Raw genomic sequence first — 25061 nt, forward strand, 5'->3', positions numbered from 1 at the left:
ACATTTTCAGGGATTGTTGAGCATTTTCAAGGGTTGTCAGGCATTGTCGATAATTTCCAGGCATTGTCTAGGATTTCCAGACATTGTCGATCATTATCAGTGGTTGACAGGCTTATTAGGCATTATAGAACATTTTCAGGCATTGTCGAACATTTTCAAGGGTTGTCAGGCATTGTAGAGTAACTACTTTCAGGCATTGTTGGGCATTTCCATGCATTGTCTAGGATTTCCAGGCATTGTTGATCATTATTAGTAGTTGAGGGGTTTGTCAGGCATTGTCGAACATTTTCAGGGGTTGTCGAGCATTTTCAGGGGTAGTCAGGCATTCTAACAAACCTATCAACCACTGAATATGTTCGACAATGCCTGGAAATCCTAAACAATGCCTGAAGATGTCCGACAATGCCTGCCAGAAAGAATCTAAAGTATTTTACAATGCCTGACAACCCCTGACACCTGAAAACGCTCGACCACCCCTGAATATGTTCGACAATGCCTGACAAACCCCTCAACCACTAATAATGATCAACAATGCCTGAAAATCCTAGACAATGCATGGAAATGCCCAACAATGCCTGAAAGTATAGCTACTCTACAATGCCTGACAACCCCTGAAAATGCTCGACAACCCCTGAATATGTTCGACAATGCTTGAAAATTTCCGACAATGCCTAACAAGCCTGCCAACCATTGATAATGATCAACAATGCCTGGAAATCCTAGACAATGCCTTGAAATTATAGACAATGCCTGAAAGTAGCTACCCAGTAAACATTTTTCCTTGGCCCAACGTTGGCTGACGGTTGTTCGGGTTGGCTGAGGGTAATGTAGTTTTGCCAACTTTTGAAATATTTTAATTGAAGATACCTTCGAAGAATTGTTTAAGTTTGCTTCATGGTATTCCCTTTACAATTGTAATGGGACAATAAAAATGCAAAAAAACTTAGAATTAGGAAGTCGTTCTTTCCAATGTTGGTGTGCAGTTGTACAAAACGTTGGACCAACGTCATTATTTGCGGGCGAACTACGGTAACCCCTCAATTTTTTTACGTTATTGCCATAAGTAAAACAAAAAAATTTGAAATGTTTTTTTAAATCATGCATCACTATGAGGATCACTAATTCTGAAAAAAAACACTAATTCGCAAATTTAGCTGCAGTTTTTCAAGTTTGTTAGCAGCAGCTAGTTTTTTTAGTGTTCTACTGTGGCTCTATATAACTATACTCTGCCTTCTTAAAATTGATCAGGGCTGTAGTTTCATCTCGCAATTTTTACGTGCTCCGTTCATTTAATACTCTACAATGCCTGACAAACCCTGAAAATGCTCAACAACCCCTGAAAATTTTCGACAATGCCTGAAAATGTTCCATAATGACTAAAAAATCTGTCAACCACTGATAATAATCGACAATGCCTGGAAATCCTAGACAATGCCTGGAAGTAGCTACTCTACAATGCCTGACAACCCCTAAAAATGCTCGACAACCGCCGAAAATGTTCGGCAATCCCTGAAAATGTTCGACAATGCCCAACAAGCCTGTCAATCACTGATAATGATGGACAATGCCTGGAAATCGTAGACAATGCCTGGAAATCCTAGACAATGCCTGAAAGTAGCTACTCTACAATGCCTGACAACCCTTGAAAATGCTCAACAACCCCTGAAAATGTTCGACAATGCCTGAAAATGTTCTATAATGACTAACAATCCAGTCAACCACTGATAATAATCGACAATGCCTGGAAATCCCAGACAATGCCTGGAAATTATCAACAATGCCTGAAAGTAGCTACTCTACAATGCCTGACAACCCTTGAAAATGCTCGACTACCCCTGAAAATGCTCGACAATGCCTGAAAATGTTCTATAATGCCTAACAAACCCGTCAACCACTGATAATGATCGACAATGGATGGAAATCCTAGACAATGCCTTGAAATTATCGACAATGCCTGAAAGTAGCTACTCTACAATGCCTGACAACCCTTGAAAATGCTCGACAACCCCTGAAAATTTTGAAAATGTTCTATAATGCCTAACAAACCCGTCAACCACTGATCATGATCGACAACGCCTGGAAATCGTAGACAATGCTTGGAAATTCTAGACAATGCCTGAAAGTAGCTACTCTGCAATGCCTGACAACCCCTGAAAATGCTCGACAACCCCTAGAAATGCTCCACAACCCCTAGAAATGCTCCACAACCCCCCAAAAAACCGACAATGCCTGACAATGCCTGACAATGCCCGACAATGCCTACAATGCCTGACAATGGGTATTTAGAGGTACCGCTTCAATTCACATGTTTTGGTAAGCATTTCAGCAAGTTTTTGCATGCTGATAGGCTTATTATGGAGGGATTCAGCATGGTGTTTGTAGCTTAATCGTTGGTCGAGCTTTACTCCTAAGTAGGTTGAACACAGGTTGTGTGAGAAGGATGCAACCTAGTTCATACCCTGAACAGTTTGTACCCTGAAAAGATCAAGAGAAAAAATAAAAAAATTCGAAGTCGCTGATCGCAGTTTCCGCAAACATTTTAAAATTTTCTCTCTAAAAAGATTGAGAGAAAAAATAGCACAAAGCCGAAGTCGCCGATCGCAGTTTCCGCAAACAAACAAAAACTCTCAGGATCATTACCGGAAGTTTTAAAATGTTTGCGGAAACTCCGATCTCAACCCTAACCCTTTTAAAATGTTTGCGGAAACTGCAATCAGCGACTTCGGCTTTTTTGAATTTTTTTTCTCGATCTTTTCAGGGTACGAACTAGGTTGCACCCGTGTGAGAGTGGGTTTCCATTAAGAAAGACTAACAATAGACAGATGCATTCCATGTTACAAAATTGAGACAGTGGGTTTTGCCAGGCCCAATTTCAACCTTCACAACTTCAGATAATCTGCAATTCAGACCATGTCGTCTGTAATCGCCTTCTCTACCACATACCAGTACTTGTCAGAATGGAGTAGTGCTAGATCATCATAGTCGTACTGGCGTGACATAGTTTTTGGCATATCACTGATGTAAATGTTAAATAGTAAGGGTGATAATCATAATCCTTGTGGCATGTGGAACATCGTTCTTAAGCGCGGGGCCGACTGCACTGCCCATCACTGGTTTCCGGCAAAAAGGTTTGATTTGCCAGAATATTTGGAGGGTTAGAATAGAATCTTTTCAATCATGTCAAACATTTGAGGCCATAGTGCTTTAGGAATCCTGGAGGGATATTATCACTTATCAGGCCTCTGAGCTTTCCTGCTTGCTTGATGACAGATGCAAGTTCTCTGGTGCTAGAGGGGGCTGACAAGTGGCCGTGTGCGCTTGTGGCGTTCCAGAGCTGGCTGCATTCCTGCTTCACTACATGGGCATATTTTGTATTTGCTACGGTACGTAGTTGAACTCAAACGCCGGTACGCGTACCGGTGCCGGTACGCGAGCACTTGGCTGCTGGTACGCGGTCAGTTAGGAGAAATTGTAAATTGAGTAATTTGTTTTATGTTGATCAGAACGTCTATATAATAATTTTTAGGCAACGATAATGTTCAATCTGCTTTCCCAGCTATAGACTGTTTGGTGGCCCGCTACTACGACGACTTCCAGTTACGTCACAAAGAAATGTTATTTTGTAATTGTTGTCCAGTAACGAGTAGAGAAGTGAGAGGCTCAATCGATCGGCCACACTCTGACTTCAAAATATCAGATGATTGTAGTGAGTTGAGCATGTTTTTACATAGTTTTGTTGAAGCTATAAACCTTGTTCTTTTTTAAAAAGTGAGTTAGCTGTTAGCCCATATTAGCCTATAAAAAGTATAGTTTTAGCTAAGTTTTACAAATGGCAAAGCGTGGTCCTATGGACAAATATATGAAACAGAGACAATCAGTTTCAGACCTACATGATGATTCTGATTCAAACGAAAGTAATGCTGGAAGCACTGAGGTGTTGGCTGTAAAAAGAAGTCGTTCAACATTTGTTCGAAAATATGATCCATCGTATTTAAGCTAGATGAACAATGGCTTGCTTTGCTAGCTTACATAACTGACATTTTCGTTATTATGAATGGCCTTAACACTTCAATGCAAGGAAAAAATGCTTCACTTTTTGCAACAGCAGATAAAATTGACGGCATGCAACGAAAGCTGAAAGCATGGAAGATTCGAGTCTCGAACAATTGTAACGACATGTTTCCTAAGTTAGCTACTGTTATTGACGATGCTGGAGACAATTTGGACGTAAAATGTGTTCAAGATATTGCCACAGAACATTTGTCAAATTTGGTGGAACGTATTCAACATTATTTTCCGGAACAAAAAGATCCACGAAGAGGAAATGAATGGATTCGAAACCCATTTGCACCAACTGTAAACGTAGAAGAGTTAAATATAAGTGTCGATTTAAAAGATAAATTATTGGATCTATCTGCTGATGAAGGTTTGCGAAAATCTTTTGAATCAAACTCCCTTGCAAGCTTTTGGGTCAAAATAAAAGCAGAATATCCGAGACTGTGTACCATGGCTATTAAAACACAGCTTCCATTCCCTTCTACATATCTATGTGAAGCCGGCTTTTCTACCATGAGCTGTTTAAAGGGAAAATACAGAAACGCGTTGGATATCCATGCTCTTCTTCGAGTAGCATTGTCTTCCATTGAACCGCAATTGGATAAGCTGGTTGCAAATAAGCAAGCGCACGCTTCGCATCAAAATTCGAAAGACCATTAATAAAAACGTTTGTTTACTTGTTATTTTGTGTATTTGTTACAAAAGTACTAATGACTTTGCTCTTTTTTTTTGGAAATTGACCGGGACACCAAGTGATGGAAGGTGCTCAGCCGGTACACGGGGTAAAAAAGTTTGAGTAGCACTGCACTATGGCATCAGCACTTATACGGCATCATTTAGGATTGGAGCTGCGGCCTGTAAGGCATAAACAACCATTTCCATGCAACTCTGCTTGAGTCGGTGAAGTCAGTGCCTTGTACTGGATCTTCCCATGGTTGTTTAGTGTTTACGCTTTAAGTTGAGGTGTTCCAACAGATCAGTGGCAGTCATTGATGTTTCCTCACCGTTTTTTTAAATCCAGGAACGCATTATAGCATTTGTTGCATTCTTCATCCCAGGTAGAAATAAACTGATGACAGAATCTACAGAGGATGCTCTTCTTTGCTGCCATGAGTAAGGTTTTTCAAAAGGCTTTATAAGACTTCTCCAACTCGTCAGAAGTTGTTTCTGGGAGATGGCAGGTTTTCTTTTCAACCAGGAGTGTAAACTTGGTCCAGTTTGCCTTGCAAAAATTTCACCTCTTCACAGGTTAGCTTGGGACTGGATTGAATCAATTTTCAGGGTAATGAGCAATGGTCTATGTTGAGACTTAGGAATTAAATTATTCATTTAAATTTTAATGTTGAAAAGCAATATATAAAGTTGCAAAATAGATTATATATAATGCATCATTGCACTTAGAATTGCAATTTTATATGACATGATTGGCTTTGTTGTTGATGATTTGATAAAGGCTTTAGCGTATTGTATCTCATTATAAAATTACTTTTATGTTAAGATTTTTAAAATTGTAATAAGAATGACTTCTGGAGAATACATTCTTGTGGCTGGAGGTGCTGGTTACATTGGAAGTCACACTGTCGTTGAATTGATAGAAGAAGGTTACCTTCCTGTTGTTGTCGACATTCACACTAATGTAAGATTGTAAAAAAATGAAACTTCTTAAAAGCTTGGTTAATTTGATTCGGTCTTACTTGTCATCATTATCTCAAAGATATAACTGTTATATGAATGATATAATTATAAATCCTTGACAAGTATGCAGCAATTGTCAGGAGTATTCTCCTAAACAGATTTTCTTCATCCAGGATAAATACTCCAGATCCAAACTTGAACCATATGGTTTGGTTTGTGGCAATTGTTTAATCTGTGTTACTTTTGGTTTGCAAACTTTTGGAATGCTTGTACATTGTATAGTATTGAAGTTAATATATATTATACATTACAATATAATCAAATATAGTTATTACTATCTGAAGCCTTTACAAATTGTTTCACCTAACGGATCATCAGAAGGTCTTATTCAAATAGAATCTATTTGAATAAAGATTTTATTTGAATAAGACCTTCTGATGATCCGTTAGGTGAAACAATTTGTAAAGGCTTCAGATAGTAATAACTATATTTGATTTAATTCGCTCTGCTTTGCCTTTTTGCTTGGCATTGAGCACTTTTTGTAGTATTAATAGTTTTCATTGTTTTATTATACAATATACATATACTTGCTTGTTTACAAGGCATATTAGTATTAAAAAAATGTGTAGCGGCACTATTCAAAGATGGGCTACCCATATACACTTATACAGTGGCACTAGATCTAAAGGTGGATGGGAAGAGGAAACGCGGTCATCCGAGAAGAACGTGGAAACAACAAGTGAAGGATGAATTTAAAAAAGTTGGACTGAAGGAGGAAGATGCAAGGGACAGGGTGAAATGGAGAAAAGGGATTAAAACAATTGCTGCACGAAAACAATCGGCCACTCCCAGTCCCCACTAGTGGGGAACAAACCGATGATGGATTATGATGATGATGACACTACAGCTGCAATGGTGCAACGGCATCCCGAGCATGGTAGTGGAGGGGATGAGCAGAGAATGGGGTCTATATGTATCCTAAGTTGTAGTGCCAGTAGTTTATTGATAGCACAAGCCAACATGACACATTGGAAAAAAAAGAGAGTAAGGCCAGGCTGACGAAATTAGGCGAACAACAGAGTGCAAATCTGATTGATATCAACCGATTCCAGAACCAATTATGAAAAATGTATACTGAATTATACAGAGCCCACAGGAGCTACAAATGCAATCATAAAAAGCAAAATTTTAATTTTTATGATTGATTTAAATATATATGATATAATATAGCTTAAAAATACTTTTTTAAGGTTCCAGAAAGCATCAAACGAGTGGAAAAGATCACAGGAAAAAAGGTCCCATATTTTAATGTTGATATGATGGAGGTGGAAAAACTTGATCAAGTGTTTGAAAAATTCAAATTCTTTGCTGTAATGCATTTAGCTGGTCTTAAGTCTGTGACACAGTCAATCTCCAAACCCCTGGAATATTATGAAATAAATTTAGGAAGTAAGTGATTTTGTTATTTGATTTCCATATCAATTTTAAGAGGCGCAATAAATATTAGGGTGCATCAAACGCCCCATGATTTCAAAAAGATGTTTGGATTTTAATGCCTATCCTCTCAAATGTTACACTTGTTGGTAGAAACGCGTATGCCAAAAATGAGTGAAATTGGAGGTGGTCCTGGGTGGCCACCGGCCATTTTTATATATTTGGGGTCGTTTCTGGGAGCCGCACTATACAAAAATTTAGGTTTTGTTATTTTACACCCCAACCTAGTCATGCTTGGTATCAAATTGAAGGTCTTCATGAGAGGAATACAAATATAACAAAGTTATGTAACAATTTTATTCAGAAACGATGGTTCGATGGATTTTTTCATTCAAAAAAATAGTTAAAACATACATTTTCAGGAATTGTCTGATATGAGGCATAAAAATTTGTCATACAAAGTAAATGTGCATTTTTGTCACAATTATGTAGTCGCGATTTGTCATACAATGTATGGTAAATCTACGTTTTTTCACATTTTCATCAAAAATTTATCACAACGCCAATTGTCACTACTCCAACTTTGCTTGTTTCCGCAAATTAGCCCTCGCTTTGCGGTTGCATTCAACTACTTGAAGAGGATTTTGGGAGTGGTCTTCTCTTATTGCAGCTGAGGCAAAATCGGTTGTGAGCTTCACTGCTCTCTCTGCATGGTCATTCACAACATTAAGCCCATCCACAATGGCCTTGGCTGCCTGGAATTGTTCACTGTTCTGCCAAGTGTCAACATCCTCTGCTAGGAAGGTAATATCCAGGTGAAGAAGTTTGACTGCAAACCAAGGTTTACCATATTTAGAACTATGGCAATATTTTGGCATGCTTGGCAACTCATCTGGCTGTATGGCCAGCAACGCATCTGCAAGGGCACGGCGCTCCTTTTGAGGTACTACATTGCTGAATAGTGCCAAAACAACTAGGTCCGGAGTTAGATACTACAAATGTCTATCAAAGGCAGTCACAGCATTGACTGAAATTGTTGAGTTGACAGCTTTATAGCTGAGCAGAGTCTTGTATAAGCACAGATCAAGCCATGGGGCATTTGAAGCAGACTGACATAAGAGCCACCAAGCACCTCTTTAGTTTCTTCGGAGCTATCTGCAGTGCAGAGGCACTATCATCAGAGGCTACAGAACTTTTTACCACTTGTATGCTGGATGATTCATGACGTTGCCGTTTTGAAGCTTCCGCTAAGAGGCGTTTTTCTTTTCTTCGATCTTTAGCAGCTTTCTTGTTGTCAACACCACCAAATGAGGCTGCTCTGTCAGATTTCATAGATTCTAAAAATTCTCTATCTTCCTCATTCTTAATGCTTGTCGTTGCATCTTTTGTCCATACACCAAAGGTCTTATCATAATCAAGGTGTTCATTGATGGAATGCAACTTAGCCAAAGTGTTAGCAGATTCTCGGTGAGAAACTGGTATTTGACGCAATTTGTTATTGTCATTAAGAAGGTCAAGTATTAGTTTGCAGCATTACTGGTCAGAAAGTATAGGAATATTTGCTTTACCATAGAATGTTTTCAGCTGGTTAAGGATTATGCTGGCAGCTTTCCATTTGAGAGGCGGTGTTTGTTTGCCTTCACCAATTTCATTCTGGATATGCCACATCACACATCGAAGAACCTGCCAGCAAGTTGGGAGGCGGACTCCTGTCATTGTGCCATCTTCTTCTGTAACAGCATTGCCAAGACCAAACATGGCCCTTGAGAGTCTTGTCTTCTTAGCTTCCATTGTTACAGCTTGTAAGCAAGTTCACATTTTAGCTAAATACTCAAGATTTAATAATAATAAATAAATGCTAAGCTTTTTTTGACCTCGTTATTTATTTATACTGGCAATATACAGCTGGCGCAAAATGACTTAGGACCTAGCAGTATTTTACGGGTTTGCAATACAGTACAGCTGTACTGTACTGCAAATCCTTAAAATACTTTAGGTCCTAATCATTTTGCAGCAGCTGTATATAAAAAGGTCTATTAAATAAGTTTTTGCCTGAAGGTGTGTTATCTACCATCCTTCCATCAACTAATCTAACTAATCAATGCCACATGTGGACTTGTTCAGGTATTTGAAAGGACCCTTTTAGGCTTCTGGAAGGTTCTTACAGACAATCATTTGACAATATTTCACATATTTAAGAACCAGGTTAAAGTGTCGCAGGTTATATAGGTTGCTACTAAGCAATAACAAAGTGGTTCACAAATAAGATCTATGCCAGGTAGTGACTATATCTCTAGATTAATTAGGTTCACTGTTACAAAGGAATTTCAGAGTGGCTGGTAGGGTGAAAATTACGTTGGGTGGACTAATTAAGTTTGCAATGTTTAATTAAATAGAATCTTAGACAGTTTCATTGTATTCCTCTCATCAAGACCTTCAATTTGATACCAAACATGACTAGGTTTGGATGTATGACAACAAAATCAAAATTTTTACATAGCGCGGATCCACTAAGGGGCCCTAAATATATAAAAGTGGCCGGTGGCCCCCCAGGACCACCTCCGATTGCACTCATTTTTGGCATACACACTTCTACCAATCATTGTAACATTTGAGAGAATAGGCATTAAAATCCAAGAACCTAAGGGCGTTTGATGCACCCTAATAAATATATATAACAACTTAGAAGGGACATGCTTTTGTACAGATTATACTCTGCCTTTAAATCACAGTGTTTCTCTTTAAACAGTACATTTATGCCAAACTTACATTAACGGTTGTCAAATAGTATATCCCAGTGTCATGTAAATCTTTTTATAGAATTTCTAATTTGTGTATTTGAACACCCAAATCTGCAATAGTCTCAGCCTATTTTCTATTGAAGTATGACCTTGTACTGCTTATTTCCAGTCCACTGTCTGGTGCCAAATCATTTTGCTATTTGGCTTCTCACCCGGGACATGAATTGAATGAATGGGCTTGGTTCTCTCTTGACTAACGAAAGTTTAGTTTACATGTAAACAGTTATAATTGCTACTTTTCATTTTGTTTTACAGTTACACTCAATCTGATAGAATGTATGCAAAAGCATAGTGTCAAAAAACTTGTCTTCAGTAGTTCTGCTACAGTGTATGGTAAGCGTTAAACCTTTAAACCCAAATTTAAGAAAGAGTGGCAATTATCACAAAAACTGCATTTATCTACATAGTTTTGTAATAAATCAAATATAGTTATTACTATCTGAAGCCTTTACAAATTGTTTCACCTAACGGATCATCAGAAGGTCTTATTCAAATAGAATCTATTTGATTCTCTATTTTGATTGTCTTTTTTGATTGTCTTTTTGCTTAGCATTGAGCACTTTTTTGTAGTATTAATAGTTTTCATTGTTTTTAATTTTGTAATAAGGTTTTCAATTAACATGCTGTTGCCCTAACATTTCTGTTTTTGGGTGAGTGTTTAACGTTTCATGTTTTAACTGTTGCGTTATATATTAAATAAAGTTACTCTGTCCACAAGATATAGCTAAGTAAGGCCGGAATGGCCCGTTTCGGTGAGTCCGATTCGGTGAGTCCGATCCCTTAACAGGGGATTTTTTCAATTTTTTTTTTTTTTAATTATCGGGTACCGTAGCCTAATTATCATTGCCGTTTTAGGGTTAGGGGTTAGAGGTTAGGAACTCACCGAATAGTAGCAGACCCAAGAAAGGCACCCTTACATTTTGCAAGTATGCAAATTTAGTAGGTTTTAGTTCCTGATGAAGGATGCTGTTAATTCGCATGTGATGTGCAAAATTCAAGAATTCATTGTATTTTGCATGCCATTAGATGTCTTGGCAGGAGACAGATGTGTGTTGAGTGATGTCGACCCGGTATCCTTGTAAGCATCTTCACTTGGCCACTTCTTTGGCAAGACACACATTGGCATATTTGAAATTAGGCTTTCATGTCTTCTCACCTACTTAATACTGTATAAATCTTCAACCACCATCCATAAGCCTGAATAAAACAAAATTTATAGACTTAGCTATGCATTGCAACCAACAATTAATAGTTTGTTCTGGAGCACGCAATTCGAGCTTTTCTCACGTCAGTGTTCACTCTAGTAACAATTTTATTCTTTAGGTCATCCTGTTAAATTACCTATTGATGAAACCCACCCTACCGGTGATGACCTCACTAACCCATACGGAAAAACTAAGTTTTTTATTGAAGAAATACTTCGGGATTTAGCTAAAGCAGTAAAGGATTGGAAAATTTGCATATTGAGATTCTTCAACCCGGTTGGCTCTCACAAATCTGGTCTAATTGGCGAAGATCCTCTTGGTCCCCCAAACAACCTTATGCCATATGTTTCACAAGTGAGCGCCATGCATTTTTGGCTTGTTTGATTTGATTATGGCTGCATTATGTAGTGTTTGGCAAAGATGTATAGTCGCATGCCCTTGCTGACGCCAATCCCAGCTTTAAGCTGAGGACCTAGCCTTTGCCTAAAGAGACAACTCCTACAAGGCAGCAGGTTGAGCGGAGAACTAGATGGAGAACTGGAAGTGGTTGAAACGTTCTGCTACCTAAATTTCTCGTACAAAATTTAAATCACATTTTGTTGAATTTTTCAATTGTAATTTAACCTGTAAACGGCTATTTTGGAATCACAGTGTACAACATCATTATGATCACTTTGAATGTGACGATTTTTCAACATTTGCTAAAAAATGTCTTGTTTTGAATACAGGTTGCAATTGGTAAGCTTCCTCACCTCAATGTGTATGGAAAAGATTACGACACGAAAGATGGCACTGGCGTGCGTGATTTCATTCACATCACTGACGTTGCCAAAGGCCACACGGCCGCTCTGAAGCGCATGAGCTCACTCAATGGCTGTCTGGTAAGTCACGTCCACATTACTTTGCGTTCCACCGCGTTATTATCACCCAAACCAACTTCAAACTCGGATTTGTCCCCATTACTGGGGTGGGCAGTTTTTTTCTTGCAGCGATTGTTTGGTACATGCTAAAAAGGGTCTGGTGCATCTGGTATTCTAACTTAAAAATCCATATGACCTATTTAGTATTTACTTTCATCTCAGGCTATTAACCTTGGAACAGGCGTTGGTACCAGTGTATTGGAGGCTGTGCGCGCTTTTGAGAAAGTTTCTTGCAAGAAAATTGCTTTAAACTATGCACCTCGCAGGCCAGGTATGTGCGTATCAGTGATTATTACGACTAGTTACAAAGAAAATCCTTTTTAAACCTGGAAAATGCGAACGAGGATAGGTTGTGTGAATATTTAACCCTCAGACTGAGAGCTTGTTCTGAAGTTTGATTTTGGCAAGGTTTCGAACCAGTTCCAAGTTCAAGTTCCATTACTGACTGCGGCTTCCACTTGTTGCTTGTACGTGTCTTTCAAAAATCCCGATTTTAATGTGCAATATTTTCCTTTCCCAGGTGACATAGGAAGTGTCTATGCAGACCCCAGTTACGCTGAAGATTTCTTGGGATGGAAAGCCAAGCTCACGTTGGAGGACATGTGTGCAGATCTGTGGCGCTGGCAGACCATGAATGCGGATGGCTACGGACAAAAAGCGGAACAGAAAGTTTAACTCTAGATAAAATCAAGTTATTTTTGTAATTGCTTTTGCTTAGGTAATGTTATACCGATGTCGATACTAGGAATGGCTTCACTCACATACACGCTTGTTGAAATGAAGAGATCGGCACATGATCTGCGTTCCGCTTTTCGTACCTGAACATTGAACAACCGTCACCTTGTTTAACCAAGTTTCTGTAATTCGAAACACGCAGTTTTACTCGTTACCTCGGCTTGATATCTTATGGTACACAAACTCATAAACTAATCTAGTGTGAGTGTGCAGAAATTTATTTTTATCTAAAACTAATACAGACGCGACTGATCTTGCTCTAAGTGCAGATCGTGAACCAGCACCATCCTAGACTGACCATCTCATCTACGCGTGCACTGTGTGGATGTTACCCAAGAAAACAGCATAATTCTGTTAGGCGTGCCTAAGATTAAACTCCACTTTGAAAAAAAAAACAATGTTGAAATACCGTACGTTCCATGCCACAGCAAGCAGCTGTTGAGATATCATGTACCGTACTTACATTATATTGCTTTCTTCAACCCCTCCCCCCTAGATCTAACGTTTGTTATCAGCCTATATGCAATGCACTATGTTGATGCTGAAATTCCTTACGCCCGAGCACGTTATATGATATTTGAACCGCTCCTGTAAGAGTTACTGCACAAGTAGTGGAACTGTTCTAGAAATTGTTTCGCCAATATGTTTTGAGTGTTCGTTTTTGTTATCAGGCTTCTAGCTCCGACTTGATTTGCACAGTGGCTCTTCACATCGTACTAAATCATTTTCTCTACGGCTATAATTTTGTAAATCTTTTTCGTAGTAGTTATTCGATGACGCATTTACAGACATTTTGACTAAACTATCCAAATGCAAATCTTGTACTCTTTACTAAGTAATATTCCACGCGCGTAGGAAAGCACATCAAGTCCACGGCCTTTTGATTAATCAAATCTACCATGGCTAAATCTGTCGACTTGTTTCTTTTATTGTGTTGAACCAAAATCTTTTGAATGTTGTTGTTGGTTGTAGGCTACCAGCTGTTGTTACAAATCAGGGCTGTGGAGTCGGGCGAAAAATATACCACTCCCACTCCTCAGTTTATAACGGCCGAATCCGGCTTCAGTGTTGCCAGATTTTAGAGGGTTTAGTTTAAAAGAAAATAATTTCATTAAATTTGTAATCAAAGTTGAAACGTCGACTTTCACAAAACTGACAAGAACCAACACTTCTATTTTTTGATTAAGAAACAATATTTTGAAAAAGTGCATTGCAAGCAAAAACTTTATTTTTTATCGTTTTTTAACGACTCCGACTTCAAAATCCCACTGACTCCCATTCCAAAGCCCTGGTTACAACAGTTGGTTGTACCAGCAGTCAATGGTTTAATGAAAGCACCGCTGTATGAGCTTTTACTTGCTTTTTGCAACGGCTTTTATTTCGTCGCTTTCTGTCGTGCTGACCGGTCTACGCAAACGAGACCTAAGTTCTTTAGTTCAAAACAGGTTATACATGATTTATTGTTTAGGGTTGTAGCAAAGTAGCGAATCTGCTTCTTAATGAATTTGACACGATACCAGCATTTTGTTGAGGCAAATTAAATGTCTGGGCATCATGCTTTGATTCTGGTGTTTCTACAATGTAGAGTCTATGATAGGCGATTGGGTAATGATTTGGTCCCAACTTGCAAAAACTTCTCTAAACCTAGCACTATTACTGCGTTAGGGTCGCAATGACGTCTGTAACTTACTTTTAATCAATGTCAAGCAATGTGTTTATGCATATGTTTACTTTTGTACATGGCTTTGTGAGTTTAGTTTCTACATTTTGGGCCAAGCCTATTTATTTTTTGATTAGCTACCGTATGCTTTTTGTGTCTTCAACATTAATTTATTTTTACGGTACCGTACCTACAAAGTACAGTAATCGTTACAGCAGTGATTTTCAATCGTTATTTCAAGGCATATTATGTGTCAAGAGATGTTCCAGGTATGGCTAAGACATTGCTAAAGCAATACCGAAAACAGTTTTTCTGGAAAGATTTTTGATCATATCTCAGTACACTCACGTTGTTTTTAATACTGAGTGTTTTTTAAGCTCTTGGGGAACATCACCGGATTAAAACTGGAATAGTACTACTAGGCAGTAAGAATGTGCAGCAGCGCAAAAAAAGCTTCGAAAACAATCGGTATTAAAAATAAGGCGAGTCTGCTGGGATGTGATCTTTGCTTTTAATGTTTGTTCGCTCGTTCGCAATGTTGTAGGCCCACCGGAGTAATTCAACATATTTTAATATTGTTTTCACCAAAAATTTTTATCACGAAGTAATCACGGATCTTCACGAAGTTTATGACTTCGTGAAGACTTGTCATTTTTGCTTTGTTACGAAGCGGATATCATGCATTTTCATGTGGCATTTTAACGGTTTCATGTTATACTGAGATACATCTTGTAAGAAAATTGTGTTTTATCAGAAACAATTTTCTAAAAATTCTATTTCCATGCAATCCAAGCTTTATTGTTTAGCTAAGCCTAGCCTACTCGTTTGCTTACCTCATCGCATCTCGTTTCAAATGCATCAGAATAGGTTGGTTGGTTTTGAATCTTTATCTTCGGACTGGACAAAGCCTTGATTGGTTATTCTTGGTAGTTTTGAAAACTTGTAGAAGCTTTTGGCGCAGGGCTGGTTACCGAGTTGAATGGAGAGCAGTCATGAAATGCATTGCTCAAGCGCACACCCCGAGAGTCGAACCAGCGCCGCGTGATATTAAGTCGAGCGCGGAATCACTGAGCTAACGAGGCGGAACAGGCTTATCAACATTTGTCAGATGCGTTCTATGGGTTAAGGTCAAACGTCATGCTTGGAATCAATGCAAAGAAAACATTTTTTTTTTCAAAGTTCTCCTAAATGAATAAAAAACATCAGTAGGCTACAAGATTTCAGATTGTGATAATGAAATTTCTTTGTTGAAAACTTTCCCTCGCAATTTGTTTCCAGTTCTTGTCGCCTTATTTGGTCATGTCTTGTTTTTGGCTCCCACGTTTTGTAGTTGATGACTTTAAAATTTTTGTGATGATAATAATGTGCCACTACGGTAATTAAAATTTAATTTGTGTGTATTTGCAGATTAATCTTATAGATCCGCCACTGGACAAACCTATTGCCTAGCATGTTTGAGATGACTTTTAAATATTTAACGGTTGGAAGCAATGAGGTGCCAAGTTTCTCTGTTGTGAGATTTTTTGGTACAGCTTAAGCTTGGTAGGCCTACATTAGTCTAAACGCGAGCTGTTTGAGTCATAACCAGAGACCCATGGTCATAACGCACGAAAATTGCAACTCAACAAAAACGTATGGAAAACGCACGTAGTCTAAACCCATCTCTAGCCTATAAGGCTTCTTTGTTACATGCGTGAAAGCGGATTTATTGAAGTGAGCTGTCCAGGTAATCAACTAGTCCGTGGATTTTCACAACCACTCAATAGCCAGCGAGCCTACAATATATAACACTTCAGACTCCTTACTCAGAAGCACAGGTGGGCAGTAGCGCGCTACTTTTGTAGCGGCGCTACTATTTTGGTAAAAGTAGCGGTAGCGGCGCTACTTTTTAGTTGGAGTAGCGGCGCTATTTTTTTCCAAAGTAGCGGGGGAGGCGCTTCCTTTTTTCAGTCGCACTCTCACTACCCGCTACTTTTTATTTTAAAGTAAAAAAATACTCGTTTTTTTTTTTGCAACACTGGCGTGGTCAAGCAGTTATATTATATAGCTTATAATCCTATATGATCGGTTTGGTTGCAAAATTTTGGTCTTTTGGGAATCTCGTTTTCTGGTGTGGAGCTGCGTAGGGACGGTGCATCACTGGACGCGCAACTCCGTTGTTCCTTCAACATTAGAAAGGTCAATAATTGCCAATTTGACATTTTTTTACGCTTTACTGCAGGCTTGCTTTCAACTAAAAACCTTAAATTACTTTAAAACCTAAGCTTACTTAACTCTTCTTATATAACCCATAAAAAGTAAAATATTTTGTAAATTAGAAAAAAACGTAACCCTTCTAGTATTGCGGATAAGCCAAAAGCGGATGAAGTTTCGCATCCCTATGATCTACAACCCCTAGGAGCTGCGATCAAGGTATGAAATCGATAATGTTCATTTTAATTTTAATAATAAGTTAGCCGAAGTAAAGTTGTATATGGTTTATAGAATATAGACTACATGCAGTGAGCATTGCCTCATCAGTCATGACCCATGCTAAGATGTCCAAAAATAAGGTTTTATCGTATTGGTTAAAGTAAAACTGCCGACAAATGGTTAGCTAAGATATTTGTTGCTGATAAAAAAATTTTACACGATGGTTTTTGTTAAAAGAAGTCATTAGCCTACAGGGCAATTTTGTGTGATTTGTTTTGCTTACAACTTTGAAGTTACAACATAGTTTATCTTATTTCTAAACAGTTCATTTATTTCTGGCTGACGTCAACTTCGGCGAATATCTCCGTGTGATGAAGCCTATCTGCCAGGCTTTAGACATTCTCCAGGGCGAGTCCAAGGCGTAGCCTATTACGGAGTCTTACTTCCACCAATTACAGTTTGCGCGAAGAAGTTGACCGAGATCAGTCATCTTGTGAGCTGTGAGGAGTTGAGAGTGAAAGTCCTTGAAGGGGTGAAGAAACGATTCAACAAGTGCTTCAACGACATGAAATGTGTTATGGCATCATGTCTTCATTCCTCCTTCAAGACGTCGTGGCTACAATTTCTGCACTACGTTTCCACGGATGATGCTGACGCACTGCGAGAAAAAGTCAAGACAGATGTAATTCGACTGTTGCGGGAGACATCAAGCCAGGTTGATATTGAGAAGAGTGACACCAACACCAGTCACGACTTCGAGGATGAATTTTTTGGTGTGTTGGCGTTGGCGCCATAACCTACCGTGAAACGTCGGTGCAGAAGGAAACAGCAATTGTGGACGCCTTTTTTTCGGACAGGGGCAAGTCCTTGAGCTTTTCGAATACCGAGTTAAAACATCTGTTCGTTAAATACAACACCCCCATTCCTTCCAGTGCAGCGGTTGAGAGACTTTTCTCTGTTGGAAAAGATGTGCTTAAGCCAAAGCGGGCAGGACTTAGCCTATAGTGACTCTCATTATGAAATGCTTGTGTTTTGAAAGATGCGTATAGGCTAACAATAAATTTCCCTTGAAATGTGTTTTCTATAACGACGTTAAAATGAGACAGTGTGAACGAATGATAACATACGTTTTCAAGGTCATTTTTGCGTCACTATAGGGACTTGAAGAGTGTTTCTTAACTTAGTGTCATTTTAGACAAAAGTAGCGGAAGAAGTAGCGGTAGCGCGCGCTACTTTGGTCCGAGTAGCGGTAGCGGGTAGCGCGCTACTTTTGTAAATTGGTAGCGGGTAGCGGTAGCGCGCGCTATTTTGGTCCAAGTAGCGGTAGCGGGCAGCGCACTACTTTAAAAGTAGCGGGTGCCCACCTCTGCTCAGAAAGCAAAACATTGATTGATTGAATCTTTATAACTTACTCAGACTGGGAAATTGCGGAAACCTTTGATCCATTACGCAGACCAAATCACGGAGATATTCAAAGCACTTTAATGACCTCTTAGGCTGTATGTTATTGCTGGCAAGTCATTCAGAAAAGATCGGGCACTTATTTAGGCCTACAAATATTTTGATGCAGCGTGGTCATCGAGCGTGTTTTTGCTAATAAAGGTAGGCCACCTCCAGGTTTTGACTGTCTCACGTTTTACGACGTAAAACAGGCAGCAAATATCTGTTTTTTGGATGTTGCTTCTCTTCTGACACCATACTGTCTGAATAGTTTTTGAGTAAATACAACCGCAGCAATTGTCTAAATCGAGAACTCCTACTTTCACGGATTAATTTTACACGCATGACCAGGTAAACACTAGAACTCGTCCATAGAATCGACTAGGATGAAAGAGAAGCATGAGTGCTCGGAAAGTAAAAAACATGTGGGTTTTAAAAACGGGAAATTGAGTTTTTTCCTTTGCCAATTCTATGTTCATGTTCTAGTGTAGCCTAGCGCCCTAGCCTACCCTGTTTACCGCATGACCAAATGGGGTCGAGAGGCAACTACCCTACTTATTCGCATAAATGCTTTAACTGAGGCATTAACAATATTTTAATTAGTAAAGTAAATCAAAAAGACGTCATTAAATTAAAAGCGAAACAACTGAACTTGGGAAAATTTTCAAATACAGTAGGCTACAACAAATAACTTTTCAAGCGTGAAGATCCAGTTACAGATCAGTACTTTTTGGAGCATGTTCCAGGTGATAGACAAGGTCATTGCTCGGAGGCAATCCTCACTCCTGATCCATTAGCAAACTGATTATCCATGACTTTGTAGAAACTTGACGAAATGCTCGAATTTTCTGCGTTGTATAATGCTAATTTGTATGACTAAATTAGGGTTATCATTTCTTGCAACGCACGCACACAATTTCGAGAATATGACTCATTGGAAAATGATCAATGGAGTGGAAATAACTGGGGAAACTTCTTAAAAAAGTACACCAGCAAAACAATCAAAGTCACGTGATATACAAGACTTTACTCAGCAGAGAGGTGACTGCGTCGGATAATTGAATTTGTTCATTTTGCTTCGAGCTTGTAGGCGTCTTTGTTCTCCTCCTAATAACATGGACTTAAACATAATTGTGATCATAGCAGCAACTTTGTTTTGAAATTTTATGATGTCGATTGTTGCTGACACAACGCCTGCTTGATCTACTGTAGACTACCGGTAGCCTACACCCATTGACAAGGAATAGTGTGAAAGAAGATTTTAATTCAGCTACGTAGATTTGCACCTAATAGAATTTATTAAACTAAACGTTTTTTGTAACCACAGATCTTGAAAATTTGTCATAAATAAAATAGCTTTGGATACATTCAAGTACCGTATCAGTTAAATTTCCTCCCGGGATCTTTGAGTTTGTGTGTATCTGAGACATATCCAGTGTCAGGTCCAGTAAATTTCTAGTCCCTCCAAACTGACGGTATGTTACAAGTTTGCTTCTTAGATGACTTTACATTTAGCTTAACGAAATAAAAGGTAGGATAAACTTGAGTATTTTTTTCTTCCTTGAAACTGCTTTATCGTCTTATTGTAAATAGAATATTCAGCATGAAACCAAAATCAGATATTTCCATAGCACAACCTGTCTAGACTGAAAATAAATCTAATATTCATTTAATTCTATTCGGCTAAAAAAAAGTTTAATTTAGTTAAATTGCTCAGGCAAAATAATCCATAATTCCAACATGTTTGCGGCAGGAAGTTTAGGTAGGTTATACTGTAGGCTATATATAACAAGAATAGCAACAAATGATAAAAAGATTGCCTACTCAAGTCAGATGCTACCCATTACCCAAGTCTCACAATAAAAGTTGTGAAGTATAATATATGTTAAGGATGTTGATTCGTCTTTCATAACATTTAGGTTTCAGAGTCAATTTTAGACTGGCAGTTAATATGTGTTTGCAATTTTGTGGTTCATTCATTACTTGCTTGAATGTTTCTTTGATGCTTGCAAGCTTTCACAGACCTCTGAATCTACCATGCTTGGTTCCCGCCATGTTAATTACTCGTAATCATTCGTGTATTGTATTTGCTGAGTTTGTGCTTTTCAGTTCAGAGTGTCGTTACAGTTCAGAGTGCCGTTACAGTAATAGTGCATAGTCAAATTGATGTTATAATTCTAATTTTATGTAGGCTATATTGCAGATTTGTAATTCCTGATAAGGACACAAGTACGTGTCGAAAATGTTTGAGTTTCTTTTATTTATGTTATATATATATATTTTTTGTGCATACTGTAGTGAAATATATTAAACCGTTAAAGTTACTTTGTTTTGTCTGTCCATGGTTCAGCAAAGCAAACTCTCTTTCACAAACAAGGCAAAGTCTATCGTACGCTGATAAGAAATAGGCAGTGGCTATTTGACCGGCTCCGGTCTTTTGATTCTGAAACACTATTTGACCGGTCATGACGTCACTACATAAGCGCTTTTTTCTTTTTCTCTTTCAAAGCAACAGACAAGAAGCGCCGATATAAGTTCTAACTTTAACACGTAATCTTCAACTCAGTCCGTGGCGCGTGCGATACGTTTCCGGCTGCCAATCTAGAGGGGATGAGTTCGATACTATCCGGAAGCATTATTTTTTTTCTTTTTTTTTTATCTAAATTTTGACCCGAAGCGCATTTATGTGGTCAATTTTTAATTTGAGTAGCCTACAGTCCAAGTTAGTTAATAGTTCTCAAGTATAGTTCTCAAGTTAGTTATATACAATACTTCTTTTAAAAGAAATGATAATGGTAAAACCATTTTTTAAAGAAGTATTGTTTATAACTAACTTGAGAGAAAAATGTAGGGTCGTTCGGCAACACACGTTCACTTATGACGATCGGAAAATTACCAAGAGAAATTCTCAAATTCCAGCAAATTAAAAAAACTCTAACATTATTACTCACATTTGAAAAGACATAAAAAATGGGCTGTAGGCTACTCAAATTAAAAATTGACCACAAAAATGCGCTTCGGGTCAAAATTTAAATAAAAAAAAAGAATGCTTCCGGATAGTATCGAACTCATCCCCTCTAGAGTGGCAGCCGGAAACGTAACGCACGCGCCACGGACTGAGTTGAAGATTACGTGTTGAAGTTAGAACTTATATCGGCGCTTCTCGTCTGTTGCTTTGAAAGAGAAAAAGAAAAAAGCGCTTATGTAGTGACGTCATGACCGGTCAAATAGTGTTTCAGATTCAAAGACCGGAGCCGGTCAAATAGCCACTGCCTAAGAAATATTGATTGAAAAAATTTGCAAAAAACTTAGCATTGATCTAATTTTACTGTTGGGAAGAAGCTCTGTTGGCCATGCATGGGGGTTGTCAACATCAGATCATATGGACTTTATGGAAATTTTGTCGTCTGCGTGGTCACATGGTAAGAACATCTGCTTGATGTTCGAAATGACATTGGTCGACACCACTTTAGGGCACCTGGCTGTGCCTAGGTAAGGCAGCATCCGAAGGTTAAAACAGGTCATTTGTATCTACATTTGTCAAGTAAAAAAACATATTTAGACATTCAAACAACCTATGCCAACAGTCACTGGCGCCGACTTACGGGGTGGCGTGGCCACCCCGTAACCGCTGTGGCGGGGTGGCAGCCACCCCGTTTAGGTTACATTACTTACTGCAAATAAATGTAATTTGAACGGACGTTTAAATCTTTTTTGATCATTCATGATTGGATTTCGCTTCAAGTCAACGTAAAGCAAGAGGTGAACCAATACAGTATTGCGAAGAAAATGATTGTTTTTGTCACAAGCATGATACTGGCGTAACATCAAGCAAGCTACGTGAAGATTACGCAACACGTGGCTACGAGTTTATTCCTTGTTGTTGCGATCGTTTTATTTGTTACTTGTCATAAGTCATTGTTACATTTGTTAGGTTTACAATGGGATTTATTAATCAATAAAATACGATCTTTCCATTGCCTCCCTAAAAAATCTTTTTTGAAAAATTTTAAACTGCTCATAATATCGCTATAAATTATGCCAGCTATAAAATACTTGGAAATAAAATTATCTGGATGATTGATAGCTCCACCCCCTAAATGAATAAATGAATATATATTTTCAAATTTCATTAAAAAAATGCAACTTTCGAAACTTTTTGAGTTTTATTTTAAAAGTGCACTTAGTAAAGTAGTAGTTCTAACGTTCTGCAAATTTACACGTTTACATGATTCTATTGGAGGAAAGCTACACCCCATGTCAATTCCCAATAACAAAAGCAACCTTTTTCAATTACTCAAGATTTTGCATTTTGAATTATTTTCCGATTTCAATTGGAGTGTACTGTCATCTACTTCATGCTTTAATTTCTACTTTGTTATCTACTTCATGCAGTAATATTGCGTGTCAATGCGTGACAAACTGTGAGGCGGGAATTTATTGGTATGACATAAGAGTTGCTTGTTACATCATAGAAAAAAATACAAAAAGTCGTCCTGTAAAAGGAGGCGGGAATTTATTGGTCTGACATAGGAGTTGCTTGTTAGTTCATAGAAAAAATTACGAAAAATCGTATAGTAAAAATTTTCGCCGACATTCCAGTTTTATTCAGCTTAAAGATGCTACCGAAAAAGCGTTCAAAAATGCAGCCCTCCGTTGAGTCATTTTTTGTTGCGTCTAGTCGGGATATCAGCCAGCATGAAAGTGACCAAACGCCTGAACGAAACGAAAGTGTGCCACTGCCAAAAGGCGTTAGCACGATCAGGGAGGTGGAAGAACCGAGCACGAGCAGGATAATCGCTGTTGAAGGGAGAAGCTATCAAAAATTGTGGGAGAGCGAATTCCCGTGGCTAGAATACGATAGATGCAAAGATAGAGCATTCTGTCCGATTTGCAACTACATCGCAACTGCTTGATCTATTTGCAAGCAATGAAACAATTTCATTAATGCTTCCAAACGTGGTCTGCATTGTGAAAATATACTTATCGTTGCCTTCCACCACCTGCGAGGCGGAGCGATCGTTTAGTGCACTCAGGCGCATGAAAACCTACTTGCGATCTACCATGACGCAACAGCGATTGAACCACGTCCTAATTTTAAATGTTTATCAAGCTGAAGCTTCACGGTTACAACTTGACCAGTTGATTAACAGTTGGATTGACAGAGCTGCTGTTCGCAAAAATACTTTTGCCAAATGTTAAGTGTCAGAGCAGCAACGTAACAATAAAATTCACGACATACCTCCTGTGCTTTGTTTTAAAGTTGCTTTGTGAATTATCGAGCTACAAATCAGGTGTGAAAAGACAATTGCATCTACGAAACACGCTTAGTAAAAATCAAACAAAAACATGCAGTTTGAAAGTTTTTAGGTTGCCATATTGTGCTATCCGCCACCCCGTGCAAAAATAAAAGTCGGCGCCTATGCCAACAGTTGTGGGTTGTTATCATCCATCATACATATTGTCTTTACTAAGCTATTTGTTGAAATTGATTTTTATGTATTTTTTAACAGATTTTAAACCATTAAATTTATGAAACGTTCTTTAACTAAAACTATTTGTAAATTTGTACTGGATTTATAAAGTAATGACTTTTTATGTCTTTACTGCCACATGATACATATATATACACCGTATATATATCAAGATATTTATCATAGGCTGTTGAATTGATAAATACTTATATTACGAATGGTTCAATGCAATGGATGATCTTACCATCGACGCAAGAAGACAAGAATTGCTTGAAGCAAGATTTTTGGGTGTCAGTAAGGTATTTTTATAATATCATATATATATGTTATTAACTTATTAATAAAGTAGCGATTGTATTTTAAGAACATTAACCTACTGTTTTTACCTATTGTAATATATTAATATACACATTTATTACTTAGTTCTAAGACTTTAACCTCCAGATATCATACTTAATAAACAGAAAGAAAAAAAGAAAGCACAGTAATGCTAAACTCATGCATTGCTTACCGAATTGTGGCATTTTTCATGTTATACACATATGTAGTATATAATATATCTCATTCGAGTTAACAATGTACTGGTATTTAAAATTTCATTACAGGGACATAGTGGCTCAGAATCCAATATGAGCACTGGGAGTTCAATTGGTGCCGGGGCAAGCATTAGCAGCGACAAAGAAACCGACAGCATTCCTGGTTACCCCAGCACACCTGAAACCACAGAAAGGGCTGAATTAAGAAAAAGTCAAAAGCGGAAAGGTAACATGAATACTGCAGCGTTTCTTAACCGGGGTGCTGGAATAGACTGTCGGTACACGACAACTGGGCGAGACAAAGTGGGCGATACCCACTTGGGCGAGACCAGGTGGGCGACGAGACAAGTGGGCGACGGACCAGGTGGGCGACGAGTCAAGTGGGCGACGAGCCAAGTGGGCGACGGACCAAGTGGGCGACGGACCAAGTGGGCGACGGACCAAGTGGGCGACGAGCCAAGTGGGCGACGAGCCAAGTGGGCGACGGCCAAAGTGGGCGACGGAAGCGAAAGTTTAGCCGTTCGGAAAAAATATGACTTTTAATTTATACTTTAAAATACAATGGTTGATTTGTAGAAGGGAAGCCATGAGAGTTCTCACGCTGAGTTTCACGAAGCATTAGAAGCAACATTTTCATTATTTTTTGTGTAATAGCCCTTTGCATTGTGACATCATCTTGTCACATTATTTTGCAATTTGCGGCGTCAGGGTTTATCGTGCAGCTTAAGAGAAACCTCTCAGGAAAGAGACAAA

The 25061-nt window shown here is 38.5% G+C and overlaps 2 protein-coding genes across 3 annotated transcripts in view; both read left to right on the forward strand.

The window, feature by feature from the left end:
• The first annotated feature begins 3656 nt into the window (after positions 1-3656).
• On the forward strand, positions 3657-15148 carry LOC145770480 (UDP-glucose 4-epimerase-like). Of its 2 annotated transcripts, none has more exons than XM_082582153.1 (7): positions 3657-3706; positions 6942-7140; positions 10182-10259; positions 11250-11485; positions 11860-12012; positions 12214-12322; positions 12572-15148. In XM_082582153.1, exons 1-7 carry the CDS (start codon positions 3698-3700, stop codon positions 12724-12726), a joined length of 939 nt encoding a protein of 312 aa, XP_082438279.1. In that variant the 5' UTR covers positions 3657-3697; the 3' UTR covers positions 12727-15148. The 2 variants fall into 2 exon arrangements, with proteins under 2 accessions (XP_082438279.1, XP_082438270.1); XM_082582144.1 differs by lacking the exon at positions 3657-3706 and adding an exon at positions 5560-5692.
• Positions 15149-23934: 8786 nt separating this feature from the next.
• The window catches only part of LOC145768939 (serine/threonine-protein kinase tousled-like 2), a 31954-nt gene continuing 30827 nt past the window's right edge, over positions 23935-25061 (forward strand). The window contains exons 1-2 of the mRNA XM_082580543.1: positions 23935-24071; positions 24378-24534. Coding sequence (XP_082436669.1) covers positions 24003-24071; positions 24378-24534 — 226 coding nt within the window. The 5' untranslated portion in view covers positions 23935-24002. The remainder of the gene's footprint in view (positions 24072-24377; positions 24535-25061) is intronic.

This window comes from Aplidium turbinatum, chromosome 1, assembly GCF_918807975.1.
Source record: "Aplidium turbinatum chromosome 1, kaAplTurb1.1, whole genome shotgun sequence".
Lineage (NCBI taxonomy): Eukaryota > Metazoa > Chordata > Ascidiacea > Aplousobranchia > Polyclinidae > Aplidium > Aplidium turbinatum.

What these genes read in the sequence shown, in the direction of transcription:
- LOC145770480 (XM_082582144.1), top strand. Translation starts at nt 5,576, where the DNA reads ATGACTTCTGGAGAATACATTCTTGTGGCTGGAGGTGCTGGTTACATT. An exon ending in TAGTTCTGCTACAGTGTATG is followed by an intron (nt 10,260 to 11,249) that starts GTAAGCGTTAAA and finishes TTTATTCTTTAG; the next exon opens with GTCATCCTGTTAAATTACCT. An exon ending in CTATGCACCTCGCAGGCCAG is followed by an intron (nt 12,323 to 12,571) that starts GTATGTGCGTAT and finishes TTCCTTTCCCAG; the next exon opens with GTGACATAGGAAGTGTCTAT.